Here is a 23,372-nt window from a genome sequence, read left to right as displayed (position 1 = left end):
TCCCTTACATGAACACAATAAACACAAGGACTCAAACAATAGAAGAACAGTCCCTTACATGAACACCATAAACACAAGGACTCAAACAATAGAAGAACAGTCCCTTACATGAACACAATAAACACAAGGACTCAATCAATAGAAGCAGCAGACATTACTAATCATAAACATGTGTGCACATATCTTTGATAACTGAACATGTTCTGCTGCTGTGTTTTTCCCCACAAAACACAAGGAATCAATACTCAGTTTAAAGTGATCACAACATGATCTATAGCTTTTCGACCGCTTGCATTACGAATATAATATAAAATCGGCTTTACATCATGTGAGGCTTATCAAAATATAAACTGATATCAGAGCCCCGCAGTATGAAACTGTTGACGTCTGAAAATAGACACAATATTGTAGCATAAAAATGTTACAATTTACCACCAATCAATCAGAAACAGTAAGTGTGTGTGTTCATAACTTGAGTAAGTGTGTGTTCATAGATGCGCGTGCGGCGTGTGCATGTGTGCGCGCGTTTGCATGTGTGTGTCTGCGTGTATATTTGAGTGTTTATAATATGTACGCGCGTGTGTGTGTTCATATATATACGTGTTTGTTTGTGTTCACATACACGTGTTTGTGTGCCTGCGTGTTTAGGTTCCTATATAGTATAGTATGTTTATATGTGTGTCTTTATGTTAATTCATATATGCGTGTGTGCGCTTGCATGTGTGTGTGTGGTAATATACGCGTGTGTGTGTTCACATATGCATGTTTGTGTTCACGTGTGTCATCAGACTCAGAGCGAGAGCAAGAGCGAGAGAGACTATAATTTACAGAGACGCTGAGGACAGAAGGTGTGGATAAAAAAGTGAACCAAACGTCAGAGATCAAAACGGGGAACATTATCCCCGAAAAGGGGGGGAAAACTAATCTCCAGTGTGACTACCAATCAGATTGAAGAACCCATCCGAGGCTACAGCATTCGAGCATTCGAGGCTATAGCCCCGGATCTTTTGGGAATAGCCCCGGATCGCTGTGCCGTCTAAAAAAATTAAAATAATAATAATAATGATGAAAATAGCCCCGTAGAGTATACTTCTTTGTGATTAAATTACCTGCAGCCACAGATGCAACAATTCTGGCGTGTCCATATATGGGCAGATTTAGAATCATTTGTTGCAAATTCAACCTGGGTATTCTATCTTCTCTACGCACGGCGCATGTCATCGTTATTGCTGTGTTGTGCTGCCAGCCTTTTAGTGAGATCAGAGAGTGTTGAGAAGGACAGTAATACAATATCTTTGGTGAGATGGATATAAGAAGAGAGACCCGCAGTGAATTCCACCCGGTCCACTTGACATCGGGTCGGTGCATGACAGTGGTACCGGAACACTTCCATAGCCCGGGCTTTTATTGTTTCAATCACTGAACTTTAGAACGAAACTCTTGCTCAGCAACGATGGGAAATACCATCAAATGTATTATTGAAACCAGTGTGAATATTAGTAACCATGGTTAACAGGCAATCGAAAAACGCACGCACGCACGCTAACACACACACACACGCACACGCACACACACGCACACGCACACGCACACACACACACACACTGACTAACACACACACACACACACACACACACACACACACACACACACAGCTGAGGCCCCCCCCCCAGAGCCCCGGGAGGAGGACGCTGAGCCGTAAGGTCGTACAGGTAAGTTATAGACACACAGGACCTCCTCCCTGGGCTCTGGGGGGGGGGGCCTGTGTGTGTGTGTGTGTGTGTGTGTGTGTGTGTGTGTGTGTGTGTGTGTGTGTGTGTGTGTGTGTGTGTGTGTGTGTGTGTGTGTGTGTGTGTGTGTGTGTATCAGGGGCCATGCTCAGTCAGGAGGTCCCTTTTTTTTTTCTACAACCGACACAGAGAGGCTGATGACCCCTCCCCCCATGCCACCACCCCCGGGAGGAGGTCCTCCTGGGTGAAGGAGGAGCAGAAGGTGTGGAGGTGTGTCAGTGTGTCTGAGGACACTCTGTAGAAGGACAGAGAGCCAGCAGGCCGGTCCAGATACACTCCTACTCTGGTGGAGCCAGCGGGGTGGAGAGGGAGGACTGTCCCTCTACCGTTGTACCCGGCAGAGTAACCACCATCAGAACAATGAAGAGCCCAGGACTTGTTGTTCCCTCCAAGCCCGCTGTCACCACCCAGTCCTCTCCTTGTGATTCCTCTGTATGTCACTCCTATACCAACCCCTCCTCTCCACTCTACCTCCCAGTAACAGCGGCCAGTCAGAGCCTCTCTACCCAACACCTGGGGCTGGGAGTCAAATCTGTCTGGGTGATCCGGATACGACTGGTCCTCTCCAACCCGCGTCACCTTCCTTTTGTCCTCAGACAGAGAGAGTCGTCTGTGGGCCGTGTTGGGGTCCAGTGTGAGGTCACAGGCATCTGAGGGAGAACCAGACATGATGAGCTGCTGAACCGCTCTTCATCCTCATCATCATCATCACTAGTACTGTTCTCCTGCGCTCTGTGTACATATACATAGATATGAACACATACATACATATACATATGTACACATACATAGATACACACACCTCAACAATAACGTTATGAATACATCAACAACAATATTATGAAAACATCAACAACAAACATCTCTCCTTGGATCCAGGCTGCTCTTCTTCTTTTTATTCTCTTTCTTTTTGTGATCGCTCTCTCTTCTTCTTCAGCCCCCTCCCCATCAGCCCCCTCCCCCTCAGCCCCCTCCCTCTCATCCCCCCCTCAGCCCCCTCCCCCTCACCAACCCCCCTCAGCCCCCTCCCCCTCAGCCCCCTCCCTCTCATCCCCCCCTCAGCCCCCTCCCTCTCATCCCCCCCTCAGCCCCCTCCCCCTCACCAACCCCCCTCAGCCCCCTCCCCCTCACCAACCCCCCTCAGCCCCCTCCCCCTCACCAACCCCCCTCAGCCCCCTCCCTCTCATCCCCCCCTCAGCCCCCTCCCTCTCATCCCCCCCTCATCCCCCCCTCAGCCCGTTCACCCCCCCTCCCCCTCACCCCTAGTCCTCACCCTCAGCCCCCCCTCAGCCGGTCCCCCCCCTCCCCTCCCCCTCAGCCCCGTCACCCCCGTCACCCCCCCTCCCCCTCACCCCTAGTCCTCCCCCTCAGCCCCCCCTCAGCCGGTCCCCCCCTCCCCCTCACCCCTAGTCCTTACCCTCGGCCCCCCCTCAGCCGGTCCCCCCCCCCCCCCCCCCCTCCTCCTCCTCACCCCTAGTCCTCCCCCTCAGCCCCGTCACCCCCCTCCCCCTCACCCCTAGGCCTCCCCCTCAGCCCCCTCCCCCTCACCGGCCCCAAACCCGGTCACCCCCCCCTCAGCCCCTTCACCCCCCCACCCCCACACTCCTCCCCCCTCAGCCCGGCCCCTCCCCCCTCACCCCTAGTCCTCCCCCTCAGCCCCTTCACCCCCCCACCCCCACACTCCTCCCCCCTCAGCCCGGCCCCTCCCCCCCCCCCTCCCCCCTAGTCCTCCCCCTCAGCCCCGTCACCTCCCTCCACCTCCCCCCCCCCCCTCATCCCGGTCACCCCCCTCCCCCTCACCCCTCAGCCCCTTCACCCCCCCTCCCCCTCAGCCCCCCCTCAGCCCGGTCATCCCCCCTCCCCCTCCCCCCTAGTCCTCCCCCTCAGCCCCCCCCCCTCAGCCTCTCTCTCACCCCTTCCCCTCCCCCTCACCGGCCCCTAACCCGGTCACCCCCCCTCTCCTTCACCCCCCCACCCCCCTCAGCCCGGTGACTGTGATGGTGGACAGTATTAATATACGTAAGATACATGATGTCAGCCATCATCTTCATTCCCAGTAGGATGTGACCTCACTTCCTGCTGTGTGGATGGACTTTCCATCTCAATAGTGAGTCTGTGATGTGATGAATCAAACAGACACTTACACTTCTTTAGAGCTGGTTTCAGCCTCCACACTCCACCGTGCTCCACACTGGGGGGGAAACAAAGTGAGAGCAGCATGTTGAAACATTTACCTTCATCATCTGCCGTCTCATCACGTTCTAAACAACATGAGTGACAGCTGCCTCTTCAAACCACTTCATCTAGCAGCAGCTTGAATCCTTGAAGGACTCTTTGTCCCTGAGTGGTGAGCTGTCCTCTCCATACCTGAGAGTGTCCAGTCTCCAGCGTGGATCCTCCAGTCCAGCAGAGAGCAGCGCAGCTCCAGAGTCTCCTGGGTGATTGTAGCTCAAGTCCAGCTCTCTCAGGTGGGAGGGGTTGGAGCTCAGAGCTGAGGCCAGAGAAGCACAGCCTTCCTGTGTGACCAGGCAGCCAGACAAGCTACACACACACACACACACACACACACACACACACACACACACACACACACACACACACACACACACACACACACACACACACACACACACACACACACACACACACTTTATTGTATCTGGTTGAGAGCAGTTTCTACTAAAGTAACCACATTTATAAAGTGTATTCATTCAACATTGAAGACAAGTAAAAGCTTTATTGATACTTCATGGAGACAAAGCTGTGTCACCCTGAGAGTCTGAGAACAGGAAGAGGAAGTGGGGAGATGACATCACAGACAGCAGAACTGACTTCACTTGGATGTGACAGGATCTTAAACAAATGCTCCTTTCTCAATAGCTACAACTCAATGAGATATTGTTTGGTTAGAGTCAGGAGAAGTCTGCTGTGTTTGGTACGCTAAGACCGTTTCTTCACAGGTTCTAACATTGTGTAGAACCAGGGAGTGTTTTGTCAGCAGAGAAAAGAGCAACAGAAATGAGGCAGGAGCAGCACTTACTGGAAGCTAGAATAACCAGTTTGAAGAAGAGGCTGACAACTGACCTGAGAGTTTCCAGTGTACAGTGTGGACTCCCCAGTCCAGCAGAGAGCAGCTTCACTCCTGAATCCTTCAGATCATTGGTACTCAGGTCCAGCTTTTTCAGACTAGAGGACTTGGAGCTGAGAACTGAGGCCAGAGCTTCACAGCATCTCTCTGACAGATGACAGCCATTGAGGCTGCACACACAATAAATAGAATACGTTAGGAACTGTGATTCATTTTGCATTTGAAATTTGTTATTAGAAATGTTTTATTAGTTTACCTAAATGTCAATACAGTAGATCTTCAAAATATGAATAATTTAGAATTCAGATAACTAAAAATTCAGCAAACTCCAGAAAATGTCCATAAAAATACTCAGTTCTAAGAAGAAAAAAATATTTAACTTTACTCTAAAGTCCACCTTACTGTCTGACTACATGATTATGAATAGAATAGGAATATAATAATACAGACACCTTATACCATCATTAAGAAACTGAATCCAAGGTACACCTTTTACAGTCATGGCAACACAAATAGAGTGAGATTGAGGTCTTGTGTTTGATAAGATGAGTGGTAATGGCGCGGCGATGCACACAGACTGCCAAGGTTTAGTTTAGTGCAGGGTTAAATAGCGGCTGTATTGCAGCGCCAGCTTGATCGCTCTATTGGGAAACACGACCCACTTAAGTTCCCCTGAAGACACTTTAATCAGAAAACTAAAACACTGGTTTGTACTTTGTGCAAAGTTTCATTTAAATGTCACCGCAGCACTATTCAAGAGCATGTAAAGAAATGCACTATTCAGGATGACCCAGAGAAGAAGATTAATCCTAATTAGAGTATATTATCCAATCAGCAGCCGGTTATTATTAGTAGGTATTTGATTGAGGAGGAGGAGGAGGAGGATGAAGAGTTGGTTGGTGAGGAAAGAGATGTCACGGCGCTGGTGGTAAAAACCGAAATAGACCCCCTATCAGAGATAACGTTAATTTGTAAAGTGGGAGGTCCCGGAGCGCAGAGGGGGGGTGGATCCAGTGACTCAAAACGGGGGTTGGTAACGGTATACACTGCCTACGTAGCATCTCCGACTAAAAAAACCTAAACAACGCTGTGTGTACATCCGGGCAATGTTTATTTTAATTACAGAACATTTAACACTAAACTGCATGGATGGGAATTGTGAAAAAAAAGAATACAAGGCAGCAATTATCCATCAGAGTATTAAATTACTAGGATCAAAGTATTGCTGCGTGCGCGCCGCGGTGCACCGGTTAAGACATGCACACTGCCGTGCACGGACAGTAATGTGCACGCCGCGGTGTACGGACCCGGACCGCAAGGTGCGCGCCTCAGCTTGTATTTTGGGTTAAACTGCGTTTCTTTGATGTTGTGGTTTGGAAAATAATCCCTTTACTTTACCGTTAATATCAATCTAAATTGATCCACTGTCAAATATGGACCTTGTTAAAACTCAGACGTGATATTTTACTGGGGCACACCAGATCAATACTGGGGCACAGCAGATCAATACTGGTCCTCTGATGTGGAAATTGTGGTGGAACTGTTTGACCATTGAGTGAAACTGACCTGAGAGTTTCCAGTGTACAGTGTGGACTCCCCAGTCCAGCAGAGAGCAGCTTCACTCCTGAATCCTTCAGATCATTGGTACTCAGGTCCAGCTTTTTCAGACTAGAGGACTTGGAGCTGAGAACTGAGGCCAGAGCTTCACAGCATCTCTCTGACAGATCACAGCCATTGAGGCTGCACACACAATAAATAGAATACGTTAGGAACTGTGATTCATTTTGCATTTGAAATGTTTTATTAGTTAACCTAAATGTCAATACAGTAGATCTTTAAAATATGACTAATTTAGAATTCAGATAACTAAAGATTCAGCAAACTCCAGAAAATGTCCATAAAAATACTCAGTTCTAAGAAGAAAAAATTATTTAACTTTTCTCTAAAGTCCACCTTACTGTCTGACTACATGATTATGAATAGAATAGGAATCTATAAAACAAACACCTTATACCATCATTAACACACTGAATCCAAGGTACACCTTTTACTGTCATGGCAACACAAATAGAGTGAGATTGAGGTCCTGTGTTTGATAAGATGAGTGGTAATGGCGCTGCGATTGTCGTAGATAAACCGAGATATAAAACACTTAGACTAATTCAAGAGAGAGAGTAAAATGAAAACGAGGGGTCCGGAGCAAGAATTGACAAAAGACTTTATCGTGAAGAAGAACAACAACGATAACAGCCGAGTAGGATCTATAGAGTCACTGTCGTTCACAAACTGCGGCGTCTTTTTATACACACAAACAGAGCAGCTTCTCCTTGAGGTGTCTGCCTCCACTCAGTCATAAATCCATCTTAACCTGAATGGTCAGCAAATAGACAACAAATGGTCAACAAAGATAGCCCAAAACACAAGGCTGAGGTCAGCATGCCTTATCCCCGTAGCGTCCTGCTCCTTTTTAGGGGCACCATCTGTTCTGAACCCAGACACCCAGGCCCCGTGTGTTTCTCCACTATTAGACACACAGACCTCATAATAATCATGGTTTACCATAGAATATACTCCTTAATTTCTACCACACGATGCACGCAGACTGCCAAGGTTTAGTTCAGTGCTGGGTTAAATAGCGGCTGTATTGCAGCGCCAGCTTGATCGCTCTATTGGGAAACACGACCCACTTAAGTTCCCCTGAAGACACTCTGCTTTAATCAGAAAACTAAAACACTGGTTTGTACTTTGTGCAAAGTTTTATTTAAATGTCACCGCAGCACTATTCAAGAGCATGTAAAGAAATGCACTATTCAGGATGACCAAGAGAAGAAGATTAATCCTAATTGGAGTATATTATCCAATCTGAAGCCGGTTATTATTAGTAGGTATTTGATTGAGGAGGAGGAGGAGGAGGAGGATGAAGAATTGTTGGTGAGGAAAGAGATGTCACGGCGCTGGTGGTGAAAACAGAAACAGACCCCCCATCAGTGCTTACGTTAATTTGTAAAGTGGGAGGTCCCGGAGCGCAGAGGGGGGGTGGATCCAGTGACTCAAAACGGGGGTTGGTAACGGTATACACTGCCTACGTAGCTTCTCTGACTAAAAAAACCTAAACAACGCTGTGTGTACATCCGGGCAATGTTTATTTTAATTACATAACATTTAACACTATACTGCATGGGTGGGAAATGTGAAAAAAAAGAATACAAGGCAGCAATTATCCATCAGAGTATTAAATTACTAGGATCAAAGGATTGCTGCGTGCGCGCCGCGGTGCACCGTCTACGACATGCACACTGTCGTGCACGGACAGTAATGTGCACGCCGCGGTGTACGGACCCGGACCGCAAGGTGCGCGCCTCAGCTTGTATTTTGGGTTAAACTGCGTTTCTTTGATGTTGTGGATTAGAAAATAATCCATTATTTGACCTTTATTATCAAACTAAATTAATCCACTGTCAAATATGGATCTTGTTAAAACTCAGACGTGAGATTTTACTGGGGCACAGCAGATCAATACTGGGGCACAGCAGATCAATACTTGTCCTCTGATGGGGAAATTGTGGTGGAACTGTTTGACCATTGAGTGAAACTGACCTGAGAGTTTCCAGTGTACAGTGTGGACTCCCCAGTCCAGCAGAGAGCAGCTTCACTCCTGAATCCTTCAGATCATTGGTACTCAGGTCCAGCTTTTTCAGACTAGAGGACTTGGAGCTGAGAACTGGGGCCAGAGCTTCACAGCATCTCTCTGACAGATCACAGCCATTGAGGCTGCACACACGATAAATAGAATACGTTAGGAACTGTGATTCATTTTGCATTTGAAATGTTTTATTAGTTAACCTAAATGTCAATACAGTAGATCTTTAAAATATGACTAATTTAGAATTCAGATAACTAAAGATTCAGCAAACTCCAGAAAATGTCCATAAAAATACTCAGTTCTAAGAAGAAAACATTATTTAACTTTTCTCTAAAGTCCACCTTACTGTCTGACTACATGATTATGAATAGAATAGGAATATATAAAAAAAAACACCTCATACCATCATTAACAAACTGAATCCAAGGTACACCTTTTACTGTCATGGCAACACAAATAGAGACAGATTGAGGTCTTGTGTTTGATAAGATGAGTGGTAATGGCGCTGCGATGCACGCAGACTGCCAAGGTTTAGTTCAGTGCTGGGTTAAAGCGCGGCAGTATTGCAGCGCCAGCTTGATCGCTCTATTGGGAAACACAACCCACTTAAGTTCCCCTGAAGACACTCTGCTTTAATCAGAAAACTGAAACACTGGTTTGTACTTTGTGCAAAGTTTCATTTAAATGTCACCGCAGCACTATTCAAGAGCATGTAAAGAAATGCACTATTCAGGATGACCCAGAGAAGAAGATTAATCCTAATTAGAGTATATTATCCAATCAGCAGCCGGTTATTATTAGTAGGTATTTGATTGAGGAGGAGGAGGAGGAGGAGGAAGAGGAGGAGGAGGATGGAGAGTTGGTTGGTGAGGAAAGAGATGTCACGGCGCTGGTGGTAAAAACAGAAACAGACCCCCCATCAGTGCTTACGTTAATTTGTAAAGTGGGAGGTCCCGGAGCGCAGAGGGGGGATGGATCCAGTGACTCAAAACGGGGGTTGGTTACGGAATACACTGCCTACGTAGATTCTCTGACTAAAAAAATCTAAACAACGCTGTGTGTACATCCGGGCAATGTTTATTTTAATTACAGAACATTTAACACTAAACTGCATGGATGGGAAATGTGAAAAAAAAAGGCAGCAATTATCTATGAGACTATTAAATTAACCAGGATCACTGGATTGCTGCGTGCGCGCCGCGGTGCACCGTCTACGACATGCACACTGCCGTGCACGGACAGTAATGTGCACGCCGCGGTGTACGGACCCGGACCGCAAGGTGCGCGCCTCAGCTTGTATTTTGGGTTAAACTGCGTTTCTTTGATGTTGTGGATTAGAAAATAATCCATTATTTGACCTTTATTATCAAACTAAATTAATCCACTGTCAAATATGGACCTTGTTAAAACTCGAATGGGAGATTTTACTGGGGCACAGCAGATCAATACTGGTCCTCTGATGGGGAAATTGTGGTGGAACTGTTTGACCATTGAGTGAAACTGACCTGAGAGTTTCCAGTGTACAGTGTGGACTCCCCAGTCCGGCAGAGAGCAGCTTCACTCCTGAATCCTGCAGATCATTGGTACTCAGCTCCAGCTCTCTCAGACTAGAGCTGGAGTTGAGAACTGAGGCCAGAGCTTCACAGCATTCCTCTGACAGACGACAGCCATTCAGCCTAAACACACAATAAATAGAACACGTTAAAGTAACTTCGATCTTTTAATTTCAACATAATGAAGGACTTGTGTTAAAAATCTTAAATTTGAGTCGATGTCTTATTAATTTAACTAATATATACATTAGATCTTTATGTTTATTCAATATTGGAGTTTTTTGCAGTGTTTGAGACTCGTATAGTATTTTAATTTTACTTTTTATTGAAGTATTATGTATTTTTTGTGTTGTATTGTAATACATGCTATAGTTCATCTACAGAGATGTTTTGTTTATTAGGGTTACAACCAGCGGCGGTTACAAGGGGAGGGGGCTAGCGGGGGCTTGAGCTCCCCTGAAACAGGCCAAGCCCCCCCTCCCAAAACCCCAAGTCATTTTGTTATGACTAATATTTAATTTAATTTTAAATGTTTTTAATAATAATGTGGCAAGAAGCACGGGAACGACCAGACAGGAGCCCATGTTATAAGAGTCTGACACTCTCGTGTCCCATTATCCACACCACCCTGAGAGAGACTTTATGTAAACACACACACACACCTGAAACACACATCCTATCGCACACAACCACGACTGCCTCGGTGCCGCCGACCCTCCCAGGATCAAATGCGGCACGTGGTGAAGCCGGCCATGATCGCCACAATAATATAATAATAATATATATATTTATATTAGAGCTGTCAGTTAAACGCGTTATTAACGGCGTTAACGCAAACCAATTTTAACGACGTTACAAAATTTATCGCGCGATTAACGCAATTATTTTATTAAAAAAAAAAAAAAAAAACTTTTTTTTTTTTTTTCTTTGGCTCAAAACAAAGAAGCAGTAGCCTGACTGCAAAGTTCAAATTGCATTTGTTCAAAGCAGTCGTTTAATTGCACTATAGGCTCTTTTTTTGTATCGTCCTGTTTTGATCAGTATATGCCAATGTTGTTATCAATAAAAAATCATTTGCACAAGGCAAGCCGATGCACTTCACCATGTTGATAAGAGAATTAAAATGAGAAGAATTATGGGACAAAAAAATCAAGGGATATTTAGCATAGAAAAATAATTTGCGATTAATCGTGAGTTAACTATGACATTAATGCGATTAATCACGATTAAATATTTTAATCGCTTGACAGCTCTAATTTATATATATCATTAATGAAGACATCGAACTGACTTATATGTAACAAAACTGAACGATGAAATCATATTTTTCATTTGTGTAAGTGTTGATGACCGTTGCTGCTTGTTGTGTGATTTGAATGTTTGATTCGTATCATATTGTAGTGTGTAGTAATATTTTTTGCGTCAAAATATATCAGCCTCTGCTATAAACAATCTAGCCCCCCGTAGCTCCTGCAATCATAATTATATGGTGCCGCTACTGGTTACAACTAATAAGTAAATGCTTAAATATCATTTAGCTGGGCGATCTCTACAAAGGATTAAGTACTCTCCTCCTTTGTCTCTTCCCTCTCTCTCCTTTTACCTGCTCACTCGTGACCTCTCACCCTTCCCCCAGATGACCCGGACGTCTCTGTGTCAACGCATCCTAACGGTTAAAACCAAACAGTGTCCATGTAACCAAACGTAGTGAACAAGGTTAAAATGTTTTAAAATAATGGGTTACTTTTTATTAATAATAAACGTATATTTATGAATCTATCAGTATCGATACCTATTTATATATATAGCTACATATTTAAATACAGCTGTATTTAAATATTATTAAACAATATTCATTTTTCTTTCCTTATTTCTTAATTCATAATAAATCGTTTTTGAGTTTGACTTTTCAACCTTGTTACACGATATAACGTTGTGCATATTGAGATACATGGTATAAGATAACCTCGAAAGATGTTTTCTATGTCATCATAACTTTTATATTCTACTATAAGGTATAATGTGTTGGGAGTATTGTGATACATGTTTATAGTGAACCTACAGAGACGTTTTAGAGGCTTTGACCACTGGCAGCAGCCTCAGAAGACCACTCTCTGAAGCAGAGTATTTCTTCAGGTCAAACACGTCCAGCTCCTCTTCTGATGTCAGTAGGATGAAGGCCAGAGCTGACAGTTGAGCAGGAGAGAGATCTCTGGAGAGACTTCCTGATGTCAGGGACTGTTCGATCTCCTTCACTAGAGAACGGTCGTTCAGCTCATTCAGACAGTGGAACAGGTTGATGCTTCTCTCTGGAGAGAGATCTCCATCTATCTTCTTCTTGATGTAAGACACTGTTTTTGTATTGGTCTGTGAGGTACTTCTTCTCTGTCCCAGCAGACCTCGTAGGACAATCTGATTGGTCTCCAGAGAGAGGCCCAGGAGGAAGCGGAGGAACAAGTCCAGTTGTCCGTTCTCACTCTGTAAGGCCTTGTCCACAGCCCTCTGGTAGAGGAGGAGGAGTTTATCTTCCCCAGAGGTGAGTGGTTCTTCTGAGAGCAGATTGATACCATCGTTGATGAAGGACAGAAAGATATAAAGGGCAGCCAGAAACTCCTGGAGGCTCAGATGGACAAAGCAGAACACCCTGGCCTGGTACAGCCCACACTCCTCTTTGAAGATCTGGGTGAACACTCCTGAGTACACTGAGGCTTCTTTGATGTCGATGCCACAGTCTGCCAGGTCTTCCTCGTAGAAGATTAGGTTGCCTTTCTCCAGCTGGTTAAAAGCCAGTTTTCCCAAAGAAACGATGATCTCTCTGCTCTCTGAACTCCAGTGTGGATCTTTTTCAGATCTCCCATGGTACTTCCTGTCCACCTGTATGGACTGAACCCTCAGGAAGTGGCTGTACATCTGAGTCACGGTCTTGGGCATCTCTTCTCCTCTCTTGGATGTTTTTAAGATGTCCTCCAGAACTGTAGCAGTGATCCAACAGAAGACTGGGATGTGACACATGATGTGGAGGCTTCGTGATTTCTTGATGTGGGAGATGATTGTGTTGGCCAGCGCCTCGTCATTGAATCTCTTCCTGAAGTACTCCTCCTTCTGTGAGTCGGTGAACCCCCTCACCTCTGTCACCCTGTCAACACACTCAGCAGGGATCTTATTGGCTGCCGCAGGACGTGTGGTTATCCATATACGAGCGGAGGGAAGCAGGTCGCCCCTGATGAGGTTTGTCAGCAGCACGTCCACCGAGGTGGACTTTGTGACATCATTCCAGATCGGGTTTTTCTGGAATTCCAGAGGAAGTCGACACTCATCCAGACCATCTAAGATGAAGACAACTTGGTACCTGTGGAATCTGCAGATTTCTGCTTCTTTGGTCTCAATAAAGAAGTGATGAACAAGTCCCACCAAGCTAAACTCTTTCTTTTTCAGTATATTCAGCTCTCTGAAAGTGAGGAGAAATGTGAAGTTTATGTCACGGTTGGCTTTGCCTTCAGCCCAGTCCAGAGTGAACTTTTGTGTTAAGACGGTTTTACCAATGCCGGCCACTCCAGTTGTCATTATTGTCCTGATTGATTTATCTGGTTTATCTCGTCCCGGTAAGGGTTTAAAGATGTCCACACATCTGATTGGTGCTTCCTTCATGGCTGGTTTCCTGGAAGCTGTTTCAATCAGTCTGACTTCATGTTCCTGGTTGACCTCTCCACTGCCTCTCTCTGTGATGAAGAGCTCTGTGTAGATCTCATTCAGAGGTCTTTGCTCTCTTTGTGTGATTCCCTCATCCAAACTCCATAACTTCTTCTTCAAACGAGACTTGAGTTTAGGTTGGCACTCGACAGCAGCAGATTCTAAATGAGGAAGAAAAACAGAAGACATCAGTTGGTGGATGGTGACATCAGTGGAACCAGGTCAATATTTCCTGTTAAATGATCAACTTTATGATATTTAGTGGCTTCATTACTAGCAAGGTGTGCACGGTACAGATTAGGGTTGGGCGATTGTCTACAAGCTTTCATCATCCGATTGCGCCCCCTAGAGGTCGTCGATAGTCGATCTGATCGTCGTCAATATCACCGTTTCATGTAACGCTGAATGCATCTACTCCTTTCTACTACTTTCAGTTGGTTTCATTGAAGCCGTCTGGTCAACCTGTAACTAAATCAATTTTCAACCGTTTACCTTCAGTCAAACCATTGAACAAATCTACACTTGTATCTTCAATAATATCAAAACGAAATTTTGATAGCTTTTGTACTTTTTTCAGAATAACAGTTTGAGTTTCTTAACCTCATACTTTTCAGTTGCTCTAATTGAGTTCCGTTGACGCCAGAGCGTGAGGACGTTCAGGCACACAAACACACACACACACACACACGCAATAGCTCCGCCACATAGCCGCGTTTACATGGACACTTCTGGGGCCGTATTCACAAAGGATTTTAGGGCTAAAAGTAGGTCCTAACTGGCGAATTTAGGAGTAACTCCTAAAAATAATGGGCGTGTCACTCTTAAATTTAGGACTCCTAACTTTTTTCACTAAGAGCAATTCACAAAGTATTTTAGGCCTAAAAGTATCACCTAAGTCTAGGAGAGCTTAAAAGTCCTCAAGAGGACTCCTAACTCAGTAAGACCTATTCACAAAGAATCGTAAATGCCTGCGAGACGAAATGTTAGGGTATTCAACTTGTTGTGGAGTTAATCGCAATGCAATAACATCCCCGACTAACAGGAATAATCCGATTAGTCCCGAAATAAAATGTTTGGCCACACTACGTTATTTAGCAACAGGGGAAATGCAACTTTGCAACGCCGACGATTTAAAAATATCGCAACCATCAGTCAGCCGTGCCATAAACTTTCCTTTGGACATTCAACAATTACACAGGATCAAAGCCAACTTCATGGCAATTGCAGGTATGCCCGGTGTGGTCGGTGCTATTGACGGGACGCACATAAAAAGAATTGCGCCATCAAAAGACGAGGACGTGTTCGTCAATAGGAAGAAAGTGCATTCCATCAACACGCAGGTTGTTTTTGATGCAAATTTTAACATGGATGTTGTTGCAAAGTGGCCTGGATCTTCAGCTACCCATGATTCGCGCATTTTAATGGAGAGCGGTCTGAGGCAGCTTTTTGAGATGTACCAGTTGGGTGTCACTTGCTGGGAGACAGTGACTATTAGGGCTGTAACGATACGCGTATCAAACCGAAAATCGCGATACTCAAAGCCACGAAACTGTCTCGCGGTGTGAGAAGGCAGAAGCGCGATATGCCCTTTCTAACTCTTCAGTCAAATTGTCTGATTGAAATTTGCTAGTAATTTGTCTAAATAATAGTCTGCTGACAGCGCCCCCTCCTATCGATGCCGTAAATATGTGACGAGATGCCCTCTCTGTGATCACAGCTCTCCGTGGCTACGGAGGATTGCATTTCTCCACAGCCGTCGAAGTCCTCATATGCGATATGAACGACATTTATCCAGAGTGGGCCAAGCGCGAAAAAAATTGCCTGTGTGATCCTGTCTCTATTGTTTTGTGTGATTTGACTGGCAGTTTGTCTGCTTATAGTTCGGAATGAAGCGGCCACCGATTATTGACAGGATGGGTACTTTATTCTACCGGACTCGTTCGCTTCTTCACTAGACACACGCGCTACCTCTCGCTCTCCTCGCTCGTCCACTCACTCGCTGACGTCACTCACACACGCATACGCACACTGCCATTCTCCCGCTCACACATATGCTACTCGTAACACTATGCCTCGTTATTGCGACGTTCATGTTTTTCCTCGTCTATTGAAAGTTAGGCTATTAAACATGTTGCATTCTATACGGCCTGATTATGTCATTATTTAAGCTACATAGCCTAATAAGAAGCGCTAATAAGGATATTTGAATAAACCAACCAAACAGTTAAAGGGGCCCTATTATGCCTACCAGCAAAAAGCATCCTCCAACTGCAATCTTTGGTTATTTCTTTATTAATTTAGCTATACTTTAATAGTATTCTTTCGGTTCAAATCTGTTCAGTGTTCCAAATTATTTGTTATTAAATGTTACATTAAGATAATTGGTATTTAAGTGTTGTTTAAATAAAATGCTTTTTAAATTTAAAAGAATCGTGGGATGTATCGAACCGTGGGTCAAAAATCGTGATACAAACCGAATCGTGAATTTGTGTATCGTTACAGCCTTAGTGACTATCCATGCAAGACGTGGCTCTAGACACCCTACCTCAATCCACAACCGGGAGCACAGTTAAAGTAGCCTATAACATGTAAGTGATTACGCATATTACGCTTAGTCCTACGTGTAAAACACATCGTATTGGCTCTTTTACGCCTTTTATTTGTTGAATCCATATTTATTATTGTTTACTGATTTCTTCCATATATGCTAGAGCAGCCGTTCTCAATCTGTGGTACGCGTACCACTGCTGGTACGCGAGCACCCTCTAGTGGTACGCAGAGTATGAACGAATCTTTTAAGCATTTTTTTAAAGTTGAAGCAACCGTTAAATTTTTTTTTTGCATGTACCCATCATATGCAATGATCTTAAACCTGCATTGACTAACTGCTGTGACAATGAGTAGGGGAAGCAAAAATGGTGCAAAATCGTCCTGTGACGAGACGTTGAAGTCTGCCTTCAAAGGCCAGACATTTCTCGACTTTTGGATGCAGCGACGCAGCGAATATCCTGCGCTTTCAGAGGCTGTGCGCTTTCTCATTCCATTTGCGACCACGTACTTGTGCGAGAAAGGCTTCTCTTCCCTCGTCGTCATTAAGACTAAATATAGAAGCAGGCAGTGGTCGAGTTGTAAAAAAAAGCCAGGGGGGAAGGTGGATTTGAACTTTTAGGGACAGATCATTTGTGCTGATGACAGCGCATATGGTGGGAGACCAACGGTGTGATAATTATTATTATTATTATTATTATTATTATATATTTTTGGGGATAAAATAAGAGCGATGACTACTGTCATGTCATCGCTCTTATTTTATCCCCAAAAACGCAGCTGATCGGACGCATCACACGATTCGGAGGCATGCATCACATTTAAGGATTTTAAAAACGTATTCTTTTTTTTCAAAAATGCATTCGGAAGAGAAGGGAGACTAGCGTTGCTCACGGGTTGGAATTAAAGGGAGAAAAGGGGACAGAGTTGCCTGCGGAAGCGATGTCTGAGATGCAGAGACTGCTTCACGCTACCAGTGTCTGTTTCGTACGGTGTGGAATGAGAGCTTGTGAAGGCACTATTACGCAAGTACGCCTGCGTGCTTGCGCAATAGCATGCTGCCCGAGAATGCAGTATCGCTGTCAAATCTGTCCCTGGGAAAAGTAACGTTGCTTGCGCCGAATTGAAAAAGGAAACCGCTATAATGAAATAGCGGTAATAGCCTATTTCCACATTAATTGATAAAATAACAGGGGATGGGAAGGGGGGATGGCTGTTTCAGAAGGGGGATGATTTTGATCATTTTAATTCCAAAGGGGATGCCATCCCCCCTCATCTCGTGTGCTGGAAGCAGGTTGGATACTGAACCAAGTCTGAGGCTAAAGCTCACCTCAATCGACCCAGACATGTACCCCTCTCACTAAGCATGATAGGCCTAATTTTCAATGTGTGCCTGAGTACATTCTCCATCAAACCAAAACATAGTTTATATTCTGACCTTATGGCACTTACTGCAGTATTTTTTAATACTGAATACTTTGTTTTTCTATGATACAATTGTTCTTACTCATGATAGTTCGATTAGTGTTTTCGCAGTACACACAATTTCTCTCTTTGCTGTGCATGACTGCTTATAACAGGATTGTTTGACTCCAGTATTTAAATAATCATGTTCAATTCTTTGAATGTTTTGATGCAGTACAATTTACCTCACATGATTGGTTGACTGCAGTTGTTAAAATTAATATTCAGTGCTGTGAATGCTTTAATGCAGTATACTTGTTAATAACCTCACTAGATTGACTGGTATGTTATATGCCAGATGATATCCCCATTTGCTGGGTAGCCCTATTGAAGCAGTTGTTCAATTGTTAGTATTATCCCGTTGCAAGTGTTTATATTCAATACATGAGTTATAGACAGTTGGTTGCTTCAGTCAAGTAAAGTTATGTGAATAATAAATCGTATTATTAATATTAATGCCTTCTGTGTAAACTCTATGTAGACTAGTTATAGGCCTACGCACTTTATTTTAATTCCGGTGGTACTTGGAGAGCCAAATCATTTCTAAGGTGGTACTCATGGTAAAAAGTTTGAGAACCACTGTGCTAGAGCACACAAACATACACAAAATGTTGTGGAGAGGAATTGGGCAGATGAAACGTCGGTTCATGTCCTCCACGGCGAAATACGCCTCACCCCAGAGAGGGCAAGCACAGTCATTACTGTATGTGCCATTCTACACAACCTCTGCAAGCGGAGGAACATTCCACAGCCAGACGACGATGATGATGATGATGATGATGGCGATCAACATGACAATGAATTTGGCTGTGTGGACCGGCATTTAGGGATCACTTTGAAAACACATTTTAGGTAAACACCTTGGCACAAATCAGTCAACACTTGTGTAGTTCATAACATTTATTTTCTTTTAAATTTTACGTATTTTTATTGTTTGCTTTCTCTCTCTCTTGAAGTGCAGGCTCCAACGTCATTATCGTGGTCTGCACAAAATTGTTATCATGCGTGTATTCTGCTAACTGCACTATAACTACTTAATAGGAATTCATTTCTAGCCTAGGCTATTTCCTTGTTTTTCGGTGATTCGGTGGGCTCGTCTGAACAACCAATCACCGAACTGACTGCTTCTAAACTCGTGCACGAGTATTGACGTAATCCATAGCAACGGCGCGTCACTCTTAGTTCACTCTTTGTGATTTATCCTTAGTAAGAGTAGGTCTCAGCGGCTTTGTGAATAACTTTTAAGAAAAAACTCCTACATAAAATGTTTTAGCGCGAGTAAGGAGCACTCCTAGCGGTAAGATAAAATGCTTTGTGAATACGGCCCCTGATCGATTAGAAGTGGAAGAAAAGCTCAATCGGTATAACATTTTTTCATATATACGCCTCAACTGGAATACAATTCTCTGATCGGAATAGAATTCCATGCGGAATAGAAGAGGTGGTGTAGTCCGCTATAATCGACATGTATACACTCATTCCGATTGGTTCGGGGTGGGTGCGGCTACTTTATAACTGAGAGAGATGGCATCAGCAGCTGTAGTAGTTAGCAATTGGTCCGTCTGTACTAGGTCAAGTAAGGTCGATTTCTTGGAGTCCAGGAGACAGGGCGGAGGTAGAGATGTCTGTGGGCGGATAAGGGCTGGGGGGGCATGGGGGCTGTTGGGGAACTACCAAGGCCTAGGGAGACGTGGGGGTTTACCAGCAGGGGCTGAAGGATGTTAAAGAGGCATGGATTTACTGATGTTAGGTTTACTCATATCATATCAGTTAAACATCATAAAATCATACATCATGTTTTAGCATCATCATATCATATATCATGTTTTAGTATCATCATATAACAATCATTTTCTTTGTTCTAAGTATCATCATGAATCTATCTTTTTCTTTTATATCTCTCATTCATTCTAAGATTTATCTATTTATTATTTAGTTTGTTTTGACATAATCGAGTATGGAAGGAAGCACTTAAAAAGATGAAAGCACTTGTTGGTAAAATTATGTTGTCCTACACTTATGGCATGTTGTATTGTTTGACATTTTATGATCTTACACTTATGAGGTGTTGTATTGGTGTATTGTTTATCATTATATGGTGTAATTTACTTATTAGTATAATCTGTGGAACAAGTAAGAACAATCTGAAGGCAGAGTACGTGCCTGAGAGTACGTGCCTGAGAGTATTCCTTCCATGGCGAGTTGGAAAAATAACAAGGTCACAGTGACCTGATGCAGGCCAGCTGCATAAGAGAAAGGGGAGGTTACAGAGGTTAAACTTCTAGATAAAAAGGGGCTGGAAAACGCAGAGCCAACGAGAGATCAACCCGACGGGGGCTCCATGCAGGGCGGCCCTGGGCCCTTTGCGATCAACAGACTTTCGGACTTAGAAAAATTACAGATACCTACAGCCTTACCCTCCCGGCACAAGGGGAGATCTCTCCCATAGCCCAAGGGGGCTATGAAGGCTACTGGCTGTGGGACCATTCGATTCGTTTCCCGAGGAGAGATAGAGAACCCCTCTCTCTCCCTCGGCCGACACCGGAGCAACCCATACCAGCGTGGCTCTCCCTCTGATGACACGGGAGCAACCCATACCAGGGTGGCTCTCCCTCTGATGGAGAGCCACGGAGCAACCCATACCAGCGTGGCTCTCCCTCTGATGACGCCAGAGCAACCCATACCAGCGTGGCTCTCCCTCTGATGACGCGGGAGCAACCCATACCAGCGTGGCTCTCCCTCTGATGGAGAGCCACGGAGCAACCCATACCAGCGTGGCTCTCCCTCTGATGACGCGGGAGCAACCCATACCAGGGTGGCTCTCCCTCTGATGACACCGGAGCAACCCATACCAGCGTGGCTCTCCCTCTGATGACGCGGGAGCAACCCATACCAGCGTGGCTCTCCCTCTGATGACGCGGGAGCAACCCATACCAGGGTGGCTCTCCCCCTGATGACGCGGGAACAACCCGTATCAGTGCAGGGGCCACTCGTTTCCCCAAGGGAGCAACGGACATGAGGAGAGATTAAGTCTCCCTCTCTCCTTTCTTCACGCAGCTGAGGGAAGTGTTAGACGTAGTGTAGAGAGGTGAAAAAGCCATGCATCTAAATTATTATAGATTAAATCAGATTTATAGACAAACCCACCAAGATGTGTTCCAGATGTACTTTATATCACTTATTTAGAAGTGTCACTGACGGCATTTTACTAGTCACTACATTATATGTATTATCATACTTTTCCATGGCCTTCACCTCTTGCTGCAATGTCCCAGATATTAAACCTGCAAATAAAGCTATATTCAAACCATTCCTTTTCAATCATTCCAAGGACCTGCTACGGAGGAGTGTAGGTTAGAGCTTCAGTGAACGAACCAACTGTTCTAGTATAGGCATCGTGGATCTAAGAGGTTACCTAGTACAAAGAAATCAAACGTATCCCGGGAGTTCGTCATTTCCAAACTCTTAAAACAATCTCAGCAAATTCACCAAGTGCACGGAGGAGAGCTATCATAGCAGATGCGATCGGCACGCCCCATCCCTGGCTACGGGTTATGCCCAGGGGTGGTGCACCGAGGTAAGAGGGGTAGGCGTCTGATGCAAGGTAGTTAGGGGCTGAGCGAGTCTCCTCACCAGCCTGTTACAACCGTTACTGGATACAGGCTTCACTGGCACCTCCTTGTAGGTGGTGGTAGAATTGACGGATCTGACAACTATTATGCACACCGAACTAGACCGCTGTCAAGGAAAGTGGATTTTTTGCCTGATTCACGTTTTTCTCATCACTCTGCAAGTCGTCCGGTAACTTATCAAGCGTGTCCGGTTGCTAAGACGTCTACATCTTTGGCAGACTATTTCTCTGCCAGTCAACACTACGAATGGTAATTCTAAAAAGACACACCGTGTGAAGACATTGTTTTGTTTTGACAAGGTGCCGTGTAATAAGCAGGATAATGCATAATATAATGTATCCCTTACATATATCATGTAAGTCCAGACCAACATAAAGGTTGTGCGTGAGAGACATACGGAAGTACGCTTACCACTTTCGTAAATGCCATACATACAGTACATCCAGATTGCATGATAGGAATAGATCTATTCCGATTAGAAATTGAATTGGATCAGAAGTGTCCATGTAAACGCGGCTTAGACACACACGCAATGGCTCCGCCATTGTCTTAAGACACACACACACACACAAAGTTTTTCAAAGTGACATGCAGCGAAGGGTGATGTCATTTCGCTGTGCGAGCAGACCGGTAGGCATCGAGCCCTTCCCCTCCCCTCTCCTCTCCTCCCCTCCTCCCCTCCCCTCTCCTCTCCTCTCCTCTCCCCTCTCCTCTCCTCTCCCCTCTCCTCCCCTCTCCTCTCCTCTCCTCTCCTCCCCCTCCCCTCTCCTCTCCTCCCCTCCTCCCCTCTCTCCTTTCCTCCTCCTCTCTCTCCTCTCCTCTCCTCCTCTCTCCTCCCCTCCCCTCTCCTCCTCCTCTCTCCTCCTCCTCTCTCCTCCCCTCCTCCCCTCTCTCCTTTCCTCCTCCTCTCCTCTCCTCTCCTCTCCTCTCCTCTCCTCTCTCTCCTCCCCTCCCCTCTCCTCCTCCTCTCTCCTCCTCCTCCTCTCCCCTCCCCTCCTCTCCCCCTCAAACCATTTAACATGATACCCCCACAATAACCCTTCATATCTGGACCAGAGTTCCCGTTGTCCGGTAATTACCGGTCCTTGACCGGAAAAAAATGAGGAGGACCGAAAATTCTAAATGTCTCCGGTCAGAATGACCGATTGGAAATAAGGCCCCGTCCACACGGAGCCGAAACGGGCGAAAACGATCCGGTTTCGTTTTATGCAGAATATTGGAGGCGCTGGTTCTCCACAGAAAAAAGTGGAGCGCATCAACCCTGAGCGCATACAGCATGCGCGCTGTATACAAACATTCAGTCACGAGGAGATTCAACCTTTTCAATTGAGCAGAAATACTTTTGAATGTGTTCATTTGAATTGTGTTTAAATATGCTACAGTGGTCATTTGTTGAGCCAATTCATGTAAAACAATGAGGGTTTTGATTGTAGTGTAGCCTGTGTGATAAAATAAATAAGTTGGTACATTTCGTGCACTCGCTCAAATTGATCGCTATAGACTACCGTAGGTTTATGAACTAAACGGCGGCAAGCTAATGAAAGCCGGCGGCAAGCTTTGCGGAGTACCGGTATTTAACGACCATGGTGAATCAATTTATGATCACACACCTCTTCTTCTTCTTTATATAGCCTGCCTAGTGCCTACCAATTTTTTTAAATGCAATAAACACAGACAATATCCGACCGATTTTTTTCCAATTTGACCGGTAAAATGAAACCTTCCCGTTCACATGACCGGGAAGGGGGGGGTGAGGGAGGGGGATCAGTGTTTTCTAGCGGAAACACTGATCTGGACTAAACCATTTAACCTGATACCCCCACAATAACCCTACATATCTGGACTAAACCATTTAACCTGATACCCCCACAATAACCCTTCATATCTGGACTAAACCATTTAACCTGATACCCCCACAATAACCCTTCATATCTGGACTAAACCATTTAACCTGATACCCCCACA

The 23,372-nt window shown here is 44.9% G+C and overlaps 2 protein-coding genes across 2 annotated transcripts in view; both read right to left on the bottom strand.

Annotated features, from left to right (window-relative positions):
- The window catches only part of LOC132455346 (NACHT, LRR and PYD domains-containing protein 5-like), a 132,662-nt gene that overhangs the window by 18,091 nt on the left and 91,199 nt on the right, over window positions 1–23,372 (bottom strand). The window lies entirely within an intron of this gene.
- LOC132455344 (protein NLRC5-like) overlaps window positions 457–23,372 on the bottom strand; it is a 227,474-nt gene continuing 204,558 nt past the window's right edge. The window contains exons 29-35 of the mRNA XM_060049154.1: window positions 10,027–10,197; window positions 8,476–8,649; window positions 6,445–6,618; window positions 4,875–5,048; window positions 4,158–4,331; window positions 3,935–3,981; window positions 457–2,440 (exon numbers count right to left, since the gene is read on the bottom strand). Coding sequence (XP_059905137.1) covers window positions 1,905–2,440; window positions 3,935–3,981; window positions 4,158–4,331; window positions 4,875–5,048; window positions 6,445–6,618; window positions 8,476–8,649; window positions 10,027–10,197 — 1,450 coding nt within the window. The 3' untranslated portion in view covers window positions 457–1,904. The remainder of the gene's footprint in view (window positions 2,441–3,934; window positions 3,982–4,157; window positions 4,332–4,874; window positions 5,049–6,444; window positions 6,619–8,475; window positions 8,650–10,026; window positions 10,198–23,372) is intronic.

This window comes from Gadus macrocephalus, chromosome 4 (genome assembly GCF_031168955.1).
Source record: "Gadus macrocephalus chromosome 4, ASM3116895v1".
NCBI classification, from domain to species: Eukaryota; Metazoa; Chordata; class Actinopteri; order Gadiformes; family Gadidae; genus Gadus; species Gadus macrocephalus.
This window is presented reverse-complemented; position numbering and strand designations above follow the sequence as displayed.